Source organism: Microcaecilia unicolor, chromosome 1 (assembly GCF_901765095.1).
Source record: "Microcaecilia unicolor chromosome 1, aMicUni1.1, whole genome shotgun sequence".
NCBI classification, from domain to species: domain Eukaryota; kingdom Metazoa; phylum Chordata; class Amphibia; order Gymnophiona; family Siphonopidae; genus Microcaecilia; species Microcaecilia unicolor.
In genome coordinates, this window is record NC_044031.1 from 744,407,124 (window position 1) to 744,419,908 (window position 12,785).

Below are 12,785 nucleotides of genomic sequence, written 5' to 3' on the forward strand. Positions count from 1 at the left end.
CAAAGACTCCTTCAATATCTGGCTGTCATCCAGGCATGGCCAGGCTTCCAAAGCTAGCAAGAAGACATACCCTTAGCAGTGTAGAGCAGACTGAATGAATCCATTGGTCTTTAAAACCCATCATTACTATGTTACTGTGTTACTTCCATTGACTATCAAACAGCAAACATTTTACCCTTTTTTTGCCTTATTTATTTACAGGTCTCTTTTTTTTTTCCTTTTTTCATTTGCACTACACTATAATTTTCCTGTAGAAAATAATGACGTCAGGTGTCAGTAACATGCAGCCATAAGTACGTAACATAGGTACATAAGCATTGCCATACTGGGGCAGAAAAAAGGTCCATCAAGCCCAGAATCCTGTTTCCAACAGTGGCCAATCCAGGTCACAAATACCTGGCAAGATCCCAAAAAAGTACAAAACATTTTATACTGCTTATCCCAGAAATTGTGGATTTTCCCCAAGTCCATTTAATAACGGTCTATGGACTTTTCCTTTAGGAAGCCGTCCAAACCTTTTTTAAACTCCGCTAAGCTAACCGCCTTTACCACATTCTCTGGCAATGAATTCCAGAGCTTAATTACACGTTGAGTGAAGAAACATTTTCTCTGATTCGTTTTAAATTCATTGCATGCCCCCTAGTCCTAGTATTTTTGGAAAGCGTAAACAGACTCTTCACATCTACCCGTTCAACTCCACTCATTATTTTATAGACCTCTATCATATCTCCCCTTAGTCGCCTTTTCTCCAAGCTGAAGAGCCCTTGCCAAAACTGTACCCTAACAGCCCTACAGACTAAAACTTGCACAAACCTAAGTTTAACATTGACCCACAAACAAACGGAACTGGCAGGCTAAAAAGCCACTTAGGGGCCATTTTACAAAGGCACGTGAGGCGCTACACGCATTCAGCGCATGCCTGAAAAAGACTACCGCCAAGCTACTGAGCCTCCCTGGTGGTAATTTTAGATTTGGTGCGTGTCCATAAAGCAAACAGCTAGGAGTGACCTAGTGGTTAGTGCACTGGTCTTGCAATCCAGAAGTGGCCAGTTCAAATCCCACTGCTGCTGCTTGTGATCTTGGGCAAGTCACTTAACCCTCCATTGCCTCAGGTAGAAACTTAAATTGTGAGCCCTCCTGCGACAGAGAAATATCCAGAGTACCTGAATGTTACTCACCTTGAGCTACTACTGAAAAATATGTGAGCAAAATATAAATAAATAAAGATTCTAGAATTGTAAAGAATAACAAGATTCCATGCAGAATTTCAAAGTGTAGCAACATTCCATGTAGAACCCCAAAGAATAACAAAATTCTTTGGGGTGGAGGAGTGGCCTAGTGAATTTTGTAATCCAGAGGTGGCTGGTTCAAATCCCACTGCTGCTCCATGTGATCTTGGGCAAGTCACTTAATCCTCCATTGCCTCAGGTACAAACTTAGAGAGCCCTCCTAGGACAGAGAAATATCCAGAGTACCTGAATGTAAATCACCTTGAGCTACTACTGAAAAAGGTGTGAGCAAAATCCAAATAAATTATTTGAGATTCTGTTGCTACTATCTGAGATTTTACATGGAACGTTGCTACTATTTGAGATTCTGTTGCTACTATTTGAGATTCTACATGGAATGTTGCTATTCCACTAGCAACATTCCATGTAGAAGCCTGCCCTTGCAGATCAGCCATGCAGGCTTCTGTTTCTGTGAGTCTGACGTCCTGTCCCTAAATCCACATAGCAAAGAAGATAACACAAGCATTGGAATATAATTTATATTTTCTGTCTATTTTCCCTTTTCATCTGCTTCTTTACAGTATATTGCTAGAGAACCATCAAGAATGGAATGCAATATTTTCAGTTTCACATTTTCATTCAGTTCACAGATGAAGTGCACTCTCACTGTTGGAATTAATAGCCATGTTTTACAGAATTAAGTTGTGGGGGGGGGGGGGGGGGGGAAGTTCAGCTCTTAGGCTGATGAAGTTGGAGAGCATAGAAGTGAAAAGATCAATTAAAAACACTATTTCCGTGACCAAAAGAAATATATTGAACCCACAAAACCCAGCAAAATCACTAAAACTGAAGAGGATAATTCTCACAGGAATTTAACCTAGTAAGGAATTGAACATAGTAACTAGCTACCCAGTCAGACCACCATGACTGCAACTTCCTCCCTTCTCCCTCCCCCCTCCCCATGGTGGCTCACATTACGCCACTTTTTCAGTATATCTGCTTTTATCCAGATTTTAAAAAGAAGTGTTCCCATGCAAGGATATGTCAAGGGAGATAAACAACACACATAAATTTGCTTTTCAAGTTATTTTGCTCTGTTCCACCACCAGAAGAAATATCAAATGCAAAGTATGGGGATACTTCATGCCTACAGGCAGTGGTGTGCTGGTAAATGTTTAACAACAGGCTCTCTCCCCAGTCCCCCTCTGCCCCCCCCCCCCCCCCCCCAGATTGCCGAGCTGGCTATAGCCGGGAAGAGAGCCTGAGGGGGGACAATGCATTACTCCAGGAAAAAAAAATTAAATGATTCCAGGTTCCAATCTAATTCATGTTTAATGTGTGATAAAATGCCATAAATAAGTAAATAAATATAAACTTTTAATGTTGAGCACCTGATTCTCAAAGTGGACATATTCCAAACACTATAATGAAAATAAAATGATTTTTTTTCTACCTTTGTTGTCTGGTGACTGTTTTTCTGATCATGCTGGCCCAGTATCCGATTCTGCTGCTATCTGTCTTCTTAACTCCGTTTTCAGGGCTTCCTTTCCATTTATTTATTTCCTTTCCTCCTTTCTTCTTCATTTCTGGTCCTCAGCTTCTGCCTATTTTCTTCATCCATGTGCAGTTTTTCTCCTCTCTTTCTTTTCCCTCATCTCGTCTCCTTCCTCACTCTTCCCTCCCCTCCATCCATGTTCAGCATTTCTTCTCTCTCCCCCCCTCTCCATCCACCCATGTCCAGTGACCCTTCTCTCCCCCTGCCCTGCATGCACCCAGCGACCCTCCTCTCCCCTGCTCTCCATGGACCCATACCCAGTGACCCTCCTCTCCCCTGCTCTCCATCCACCCATGTCCAGTGACCCTGCATGCACCCATGCCCAGCAACCCTTCTCTCCCCTGCCCTGCATGCACCCATACCCAGTGACCCTCCTTTCCCCTGCCCTGCATGCACCCATGTCCAGAAGTGACCCTCCTCTCCCCTGCCCTGCATGCACCCCAGTGGCGTAGCCACAGGTGGGCCTGGGTGGGCCGGGGCCCATCCACTTAGGGCTCAGGCCCACCCAACAGCAGCACATATTTAGTGCTAGCTAGTGGGGATCCCAAGCTTTGCCAGATGAAGACCTCCCCCTGATGGTGCTGAAAACACTGCTTTCCACTTCAGCAATCTAAGCTTCCTAAGCTGCTGATACTGGCCTCATCACATTTGGGGGGGGGGGAGAACACTTGGTGCCCACCCACTTCTTGACTAGGCCCACCCAAAATATGCTGTCTGGCTACTCCCCTGATGCACCCATACCCAGTGACCCCCCCTTTCCCCTGCCCTCCATCCACCCATGTCCAGCAGTGACCCTCCTGCCTCCTCTCCCCTGCCCTGCATGCACCCATGTCCAGTGACCCTGCATGCACCCATGCCCAGTGACCCTCCTCTCCCCTGCCCTCCATCCACCCATGTCCAGCAGTGACCCTCCTGCCTCCTCTCCCCTGCCCTGCATACACCCAGCCATACTCAGTGACCCTCCTTTCCCCTCCATCCACAAATGCCCAGCGACTCCCTTCTCTCCCCTGCCACCCCCTCCTGAGTTGTTGGCGAATTCTCCTCCCCGCTCCCTCCCTCCCGATCCGATTCGGTCCCTCCCTCCCAATCCATCACGTCACCGACCTGACCTGTCTCTTCGCATTCTTCGGGGCAGGCAGTCTTGCCTGCCCGCTGCCAGAACTGACTCTCCCCCACTGGCGCTGCCGGCCGGTTCACGCTTCAAAATGGCCGCCGAGACTTCAGCAGAAGTCTCGCGAGGCCGCCTCTGGAAGTCTCGGCGGCCATTTTTAAAGTGCGAACCGGCAGCGCCAGCGGGGGAGAGTCAGTTCTGGCAGCGGGTGCCCCGAAGAATGCGGAGAGTCAGGTCGGGTCGGTGACGTGAGGGATCGGGAGGGAGGGACAGGACCGGATCGGGAGGGAGGAGAAGAGCCGGCTCGCGCGTTTCAACAACCGGCTCGCAAGAGCCGAGCAAAGTTAACAACCGGCTCTTGCGAGCCGGTGCGAGCCGGCTCCAGCACACCACTGCCTACAGGTCTTGTAACATAGTAACATAGTAGATGACGGCAGAAAAAGACCTGCACGGTCCATCCAGTCTGCCCAACAAGATAAACTCATATGTGCTACTTTTTGTGTATACCCTACCTTGATTTGTACCTGTCCTTTTCAGGGCACAGACCGTATAAGTCTGCCCAGCACTATCCCCGCCTCCCAACCACCAGCCCCGCCTCCCAACCACCGGCTCTGGCACAGACCGTATAAGTCTGCCCAGCACTATCCCCACCTCTCAACTACCAGTCCCGCCTCCCACCACCGGCTCTGGCACAGACCGTATAAGTCTGCCCAGCACTGTACTGGATCCCTAGGTGAAACTTCAGCCCTGCCACACCCCAATAGGGGCAGCTCAAGGTCCTAACACTCCCCCCCCCCGGGACCATCATCTCCTCTTCTCATCTGTACTCCCCCTTCCATGGCCAGCATCTCTCTTTCCCCCACTCTACCTTTCCATAGGTTGCCAGCACTTCCCGTTCCTTACCCCCACTCCACATCCATCATATCCCCCCTACTTCTGGGTCCCTGCCAACCAGGGGCAGCCCAAGACAATCTGCCACCTGAAGCGAGCAATGAGTTGCTGCCCTGGCTCCTCCACGAGCACCCACCACCGTTCTCTGCCACCTCACCATGGTCTGACATCTCCCTCCTTCCTTCCACAGCCCCCTTCCCCAAATTTACCTTTTATTTTCTTGTTTTTCAAAAGGTAGCGGCAGTGATTCCCAAAGGCTGCCCTGCCGCTGGTCCTGGACCCTTCTCTATTGCTTTATTTATTTATTTATTTAACACATTTATACCCCACATTTTCCCACCAATAGTAGGCTCAATGTGGCTTACAAGACCGTAGGCCAAACTACAGTTCAGTTAAATAACTTAACAATGTAATATAGTTCAGTAAAATAACATAATAATGTAATTTAAAAAAATAGTAAACATATAGGTATCGTAAAGAACAACAGTGATAATAAGAGTGAATAATAAAGGTAAGGATCCATGGAATTTGCTGTAACAGGAAGAGGTCAATTAAGTTGAGTCATGAAGGTAGGCCTTCTTAAACAGGGTGGTCTTCAGTAATTTCCTGAAATTTAGGTGGTTCTGAGTTAATTTTAAGATTTTAGGTATTGTGGCCTGCCTCCGAGGAAACAGAAAGTTACATCAGAGAGGCAGGCCTCGGTAAACAGAAGGTGCCGAGACCGGTGGCAGGGCAGCCTATGGGAATCGCTGTCACCGCAACCTTTTGAAAAACAAGAAAATAAAAGGTAGATTTTGGGACGGGGGTTGGGGAAGGAGGGGTATGTGTGGGGGAGGGGGGGGGAATGCCACCTCAGAAGACTGCTACCTGAGGCCCCTGCCTCAGTTTGCCTAATGCTAGTGCCTCCACTACTGCAAACCCTCCACCTCCTCCTGCACCAAGCTTAAAAGAAGATAGAAGATGCTGAAGTCCCACCCACCTCTAACAGGTAGTCTGCTTATGGAGAAAAAGGCAGTGCTGAGGGTGGGCCTCTACTTACAGGGTGTGTACTCAATCTTCTTTTAAAGCTCTTGTTGGAACAAGAGGCGATGAGGGAGGCAGTGACAGGCCAGCATGAAGAAGGATCTAGCTGGATGGACCATTGAGGTCTTGGCATCACTTACTATGTTACTATGACACGCCATCAATTTTCTGCTAGTCAGTATTCTATAAGAGGGCACTTTTATTTTTGGTTTTTTGGTTTTGTATCTGTGTAGAACTAGATTTTTGGAATAACAGTTCTCATCCCACTATTAGTGTATATGATATATTTATATACACTTTTGATAGGTATGTATAAAGAAATTTCTTCCCCTCTTCATTGAATTGTTTTGATTCTAACTGTATTATCTTAACATTTCTTTATTGAGAGCTGTAAATGTGATGTGAGTAAGTGTAGATGTTCTGATGAAATTTTACGTGTGATGTTTTATGATTTTAATGATGATTATAAATATTTGTCTTACAGATGATATCATGTATGTCTATACATGTTTTTTTAGAATTTTTTAAATGATTGTTTTATATATGTGGAGGAGTGGCCTGGTGGTTAGGGTGGTGGACTTTGGTCCTGAGGAACTGAGTTCAATTCCCACTTCAGGCACAGGCAGCTCCTTGTGACTCTGGGCAAGTCACTTAACCCTCCATTGCCCCATGTAAGCCACATTGAGCCTGCCATGAGTGGGAAAGCGCAGGGTACAAATGTAACAAAAATAAAATAGATACTATTGGAGATTCTACATGGAATGTTGCTACTATTGGAGATTCTACATGGAATGTTGCTATTCCACTAACTAGCAACATTCCATGTAGAAGGCTGCGCAGGCTTCTGTTTCTGTGAGTCTGACGTCCTGCATATACGTGCAGGACGTCAGACTTGCAGAAGCCTGCGCGGCCACACATTGGTGATCTGCAAAGGCCAACTTCTACTACATGGAATGTTGCAAGTGGAATAGCAACATTCCATGTAGAATCTCAAATAGTAGCAACAGTGGAGGAGTGGCCTAGTGGTTAGGGTGGTGGACTTTGCTCCTGAGGAACTGAGTTTGATTCCCACTTCAGGCACCGGCAGCTCCTTGTGACTCTGGGCAAGTCACTTAACCCTCCATTGCCCCGTGTAAGCTGCATTGAGCCTGCCATGAGTGGGAAAGCGTGGGGTACAAATGTAATAAAAAAATATGTGTTGAATCAATTTTTAAATACTTGTTTTTTTATTTATTGAATCATGCTTATGACATTGTTATTATGATGTATGGCTAAATATGTTTTTATACTTGTGCTTTGTTTTCATAGTTTGTACCCCTGACGCAGCCTGAGGGCGAAACGTGGCCACGTCGGGTATTGTTCCAATAAATGTATTTGATTCCACTGCTTTGTTGTTTTTTTATATATGATCACTATCACGTAACATGTAAATGTTTATATTTATGTTTAATAGTTACTTGCTATACCACCCTTCAATGTATATTAACAGGGCAGTTTACACACTAATCAAGAAAAATAATTACAATGTGTGACAGGACATGAGACACAGGCAAAGTATATTTATTTTTTGTTTCATTTGTACCCCGTGCTTTCCCACTCATGGCAGGCTCAATGCGGCTTACATATTATATACAGGTACTTATTTGTACCTGGGGCAATGGAGGGTTAAGTGACTTGCCCAGAATCACAAGGAGCTGCCTGTGCCTGAAGAGGGAATTGAAGTCAAAGTCCACCACCCTAACCACTAGGAGAAGAGAAGAGAAGAAAAGAGGAGAGAGAAAAAAAACCCCGCAAACCTATTTGATCTTACAAGGACGGCCTCCAAGACTTCAGCAGGTCTTGCGAGACCGCCATTGGAAGTCTCGGCAGCCATTCTCAATAGCAATCCGGCAGCAGCGGGCAGGTAGGAACGTGGATCTTTCCTACCTGCCACAAAGTTTTCGTTAAGCACAACCTGGGTGGATGAAGGAGGGGCAGGTGAGAGAGCAGGGTCGCTGGACTTGGGTGACTGGAGGGGGGGCATGGGGAGAGGAGGGTCGCCGCTGGACATAGGTTGCTGCAAGGGGGCAGGGGGAGAGGAGGGTCACAGGACATGGGTGGCTGCAGGGGGGCAGGGGGAGGAGGGGAGGGTTGCTGGACATGGGTGACTGCAGGGGAGGCAAGGGGGGAAGGGAGGGTCGATGGACATGGGTGGCTGCAGGGGGGCAGGGGGAGGAGGGGAGGGTTGCTGGACATGGGTGGCTGCAGGGGGGCAAGGGGGAGGGGAGGGTTGATGGACATGGGTGGCTGAAGGGGGGCAGGGGGAGGGAGGGTCGATGGACATGGGTGGCTGCAGGGGGGGGCAGGGGGAGAGGAGGGTCGGTGGACAGGGGTGGCTGGAGGGAGGGGGTGAGGGGGGTCCTAAGACCAGAAAGGTGGGGGTGGAAGGGGGGCCTCAGACCATAAAGGGAGGGGGAAAAGGGAGGGGGGAGGGGGTGCACACTCACTCACACTCACTCTCACGCACTATCACATACACCGTCTCTGACACACTCTCTGTCTATCACACTCTACCACACACTCTCTCTCAAACATACACTCTGAGGAAAACCTTGCTAGCGCCCGTTTCATTTCTGACAGAAACGAGCCTTTTTTACTAGTATGATATAAATCGTGTTACAGTATAGGCATACACGGTTGACTTGATAGATCTTCCGATCGTCATGTTCCTATCTGAACCTCCACTATCCAAGCTGCATTGGACTCAGATACAAATCAACCTATGCATCCAATTTCTCCTACTTAGGTACACAAATGTGGAATGCACTACCAAAGAGTGTGAAAATGATCCATGACCATCTAAACTTCAGGCGATCCAACTTAAATGCCTTTACTCCTTAATGCATCAAAACCTCATATCGTAATGGACATTGTAGTATATTCCTTAGTTCCTTGACCCTTGTACTTGTATACCCTAACCTTACCTGACCCTTATTTTAAACTGTGTTTGTTTAATATCTACTGGACTTGGCGATCGCCTTGACGGTATTATGTAAGCCACGTTGAGCCTGCTAATGGGTGGGAAAATGTGGGATACAAATGTTACAAATAAATAAATATAGGCGTGTATTTCAATGCTGAAATACTGTCATTTAGGTGCCTTCCTGCTGCTTAAAGCTAGACGTTTCCTTTTAGAATTCATCCCCAGATGCCAGTACCGTAGCGAGGGCGGCTGACACCTGGGGAGGGTTGCCGCTGCGCACCCCCCCCCCCCCCCCCCGGGTGCAGCATGGCACCACCCCCCCTCGGCGTGCACCCTCCCCCCCCCCCCCGGAGCACATTCTTACATTGAATTAGGAAGCGAGGGGCGGGCAAAAGAGACGATCTGCCCCCGAGTGCACGTCGCTGGGAGCTGCATCGGCTCCGCTGGTTCCCTGCTCTCTCTGCCCTGGAACAGGAAGTAACCTGTTCTGGGGCAGAGGGCAGGGAACCAGCGGAGCTGACACCACCCCCACCCCCCAGCGGTGTGCACGAGGGGTGGACCGCCCCCCCCCCCCCCCCCCCACGCCACTGCCAGGTGCTTAAAAGGGGATTTAGCATGTGCTAGCAGTCAACATTCTGTGCTGCTAGGGGGCGCCAAAAGCTGCTTTTAAACAGCTAACGCAACTTAGCAAATAGGCCGGCCTCCAGCAGATGAAAAATAGCTGCAAGGCCTTCACTTTCAAAAGCCTCTGCTTAGTTTGCAGCAAAGTAAATTTACCCAGTATGATTAGTTCATAGGGACAAAAGCTGCATTTGAAAGTACAGCCTTCATGAACTGAGACACACCCACGTACCTGTGCGGCGTCAAAAAGAATTCCCATCCCCCGGGCTTGCAGGAATGCGTCTCTGCCAGAGCGGATATTGGTGATATGTTTGAGACAGCGCAGCAGAGCATGGCGGACTGGAATGTAACTGTTGGCTGTGTCGCAGCAATGCCAGTCCTGGTACAACCATAACAGCCCAGAGACGTGTCCTCTGTTCACAGCTCTCCTGCAGTTAGACTCTGAGACAAAATTCAACAATGGGAATCATTTCTTTTCTCTAGAACTATATAAAAACACACAGATACACCTCTAATTTCTACCTGTTAAAATGTTTAAAGTGTATATTGGCTAAATAGAAGAAAATGTATTAAAGGATTTTGACAATCTGAGGGGCCCTTTTACAAAGCGGTGGGTAGCCTAATGGGCGCCAGTGGTAGCTCCTGCCCCGATGAGTGCCATTTCCTGCGCTAGGGAAAAATCGGCCCGTACTTTTTTAGCGCAGCGCTAACCCCATGGTAATTTTACAGTGCAGCACACTATCTGGTTACCACTGGGTTAGCACTGGAATCCTTACTGCCACCTCAAAGTGCAGCGGTAAATGCTCCTCCCCCCTCCCCGAATTACCACACGCTAAGAGCAATCCTACTGCATGGCAGGGGCGTAGCCAGACCTCGGTGGGAGGGGGGCCAGAGCCTGAGGTGGGGGGCACTGTTTAGCCACCTCTCCCCGCCGCCAACCCCCCCCCCCCCGCCACTGGACCCCGCCCCGCCGCCGCAACCGCAGCCCCCCCACCGCCACCACCCACCCGCCCCGCCGCCGCATCAGGTACCTCGTTTGCTGTTGGGGGTCCGCAATCCCCGCCAGCCGAAGAGTCTTCTTCAGCGCCGGTCGACTCCGGTGCCTTCGTTGTGTGATCATCTGTTTCTGACCCCTTACATCCTGCACAGGGCTACATGCACAGTGCAGGACGTAAGGCGTCAAAAACAGATGATCACATTGTGAAGTTAACCAGGCCTTCTATGTTAAGATGTTTTTCCTTTTATTTTACTTCCACCAGTGATACTTTACGCCCCCTACTACTTTGATTCGGTGGTCTAAGAAAGAGCTATATTCTCCTTAGCCTTCTCTTAAATTTTAAGAGAGGTTAATTTTCTTATTTCTTAATGTTTACTATTTGTGCTCTGCTTTTCTGTAACAAGATTTAATGCTTGTAATATATTTTGAAACTATAAATAAATAATAATAATTAAAAAAACAAAAAACAGATGATCACACAACGAAGGCGCCGGAGTCGACCGGCGCTGAAGAAGACTCTTCAGCTGGCGGGGATTGGGGACCCCCGCCAGCAAACAAGGTACCTGATGATGCGGGGCAGGGGGCGGGCAGGGGGGGTCAAATGTAGAGGGGCCAGGGCGTAATCTGTGGGGGCCCATGCCCCCGTGGCCCCACATAGCTACGCCCTTGCTGCATGGCCATGTCTTTTTTTTTCAGTCTTTTTACCTACTGCGGTAAAAAGGAGCACAGCGCACGGCATAAATAAATGGCCCCCACCATTAGCTCAGGGACCTTTTTACCGCAGCTTGGTAAAAGGACCCCTGAATATTTTCTTGGTGTAATTTTACAGCCATTTATGTATACACTAGTAAAAAAAGCCCCGTTTCTGATGCAAATGAAACGGGGGCTAGCAATGTTTTCTTCTGTGTGCATGTGGGAGTGTGTGTGTCCCTGCCCTCTGGCCTCTCTCCCCTCCCCCCTCTGAGTCCTTCACTGTTACAGAGCCAGCGATTTGATTTCCTGCTCTGCTGTTTTCCTTCACTGACTGTGTTACAGAGAGGGCGGTGCAGACACTCATAGGGAAACCGGATATCTCGCCCCCTTCATACTTCCGGCTAGAGGCTTCATAGAACGTTGGTGTTGCCTTTTATATAGAGAGATGTGATCACATTTGAATGTAAATGGTCATTTATGAACTACAGACCAGCATAAAAGAGCATACAATGGCATGACAATGCAACAAAACATGCTTTTATTTTACAGTGGATACGTAGTAATCTTGAAGGAAAAGGTCTCTATTCAATTACAACTCAGGTGCTCGCTCTCAGCACATTGAGATAGACTGGTGCTAGTGCTATAACTAGAACTGAGGTTTGGTTTTTAATCCTGCCTTAAATACATAAAATAAAAACTGACCATAACCTTGGCTCTAAAGTAAGAAATCATATCATATAAGCAATCTTGAGGGCTTGGGTTCCTGGAGGAAAATTCCATAGTCTGCTAGGTAGACAGACATGGGGAAAAGCCACTGCTTGCCCTGGACTTGGTAGCATGGAATATTGCTACTATTTGGGTATCTGCCTGGTACTTGTGATCTGGATTGCCCACTGATGGAAGCAGGATACTGGGCTAGATGAACTATCAGAGTGGAGGAGTGGCCTAGTGGTTAGTGGCCTGTTCAAATCCCACTGCTGCTCCTCATGATCTTGGGCAAGTCACTTATCCCTCCATTGCCTCAGGTACAAACTTAGATTGTGAGCCCTCCTGGGACAGAGAAATATCCAGAGTACCTGAATGTAACTCACCTTGAGCTACTACTGAAAAAGGTGTGAGCAAAATCTAAATAAATAAGATTCTGGAATCTTAAAGAGTGACAAGATTCCATGCAGAATCTCAAAGAGTAGCGACATTCCATATAGAACCCCAAAGAATAGCAATATTCTAGAGTGGAGGAGTGGCTTAGTGGTTACAACACCAGTCTTACAATCCAGAGGTGGCCAGTTCAAATCCCACTGCTGCTCCTTGTGATCTTGGGCAAGTCACTTAACCCTCCATTGCCTCAGGTACAAACTTAGATTGTGAGCCCTCCTGGGACAGAGAAATATCCAGAGTACCTGAATGTAACACCTTGAGCTACTACTGAAAAAGGTGTGAGCAAAATCTAAATAAATAAAGATTCTAGAATTCTACAGAATAACAAGATTCCATGCAGAATTTCAGGTGGCAATATTCCATGTTGAACCCCAAAGAGTAACAAAATTCTGGAAAATGTTTGTTTGCAGATTAATACCTTTCAAATATTTGAACATCTGTATCATATCACCCCTGTTTCTCCTTTCCTCCAAGGTATACATGTTCAGGTCCGCAAGTCTCTCCTCTTACAGTTTGCAACACAAATCCCATACCATTTTCGTAGC

General features: G+C 47.6%; 1 protein-coding gene across 1 annotated transcript in view; it reads right to left on the reverse strand.

The window, feature by feature from the left end:
- Positions 1 to 12,785, reverse strand: part of AGBL1 (ATP/GTP binding protein like 1) — a 1,046,841-nt gene that overhangs the window by 875,398 nt on the left and 158,658 nt on the right. Inside the window, exon 7 of the mRNA XM_030192481.1 lies at positions 9,625 to 9,833. Within this exon, the coding sequence (XP_030048341.1) occupies positions 9,625 to 9,833 (209 nt within the window). The remainder of the gene's footprint in view (positions 1 to 9,624; positions 9,834 to 12,785) is intronic.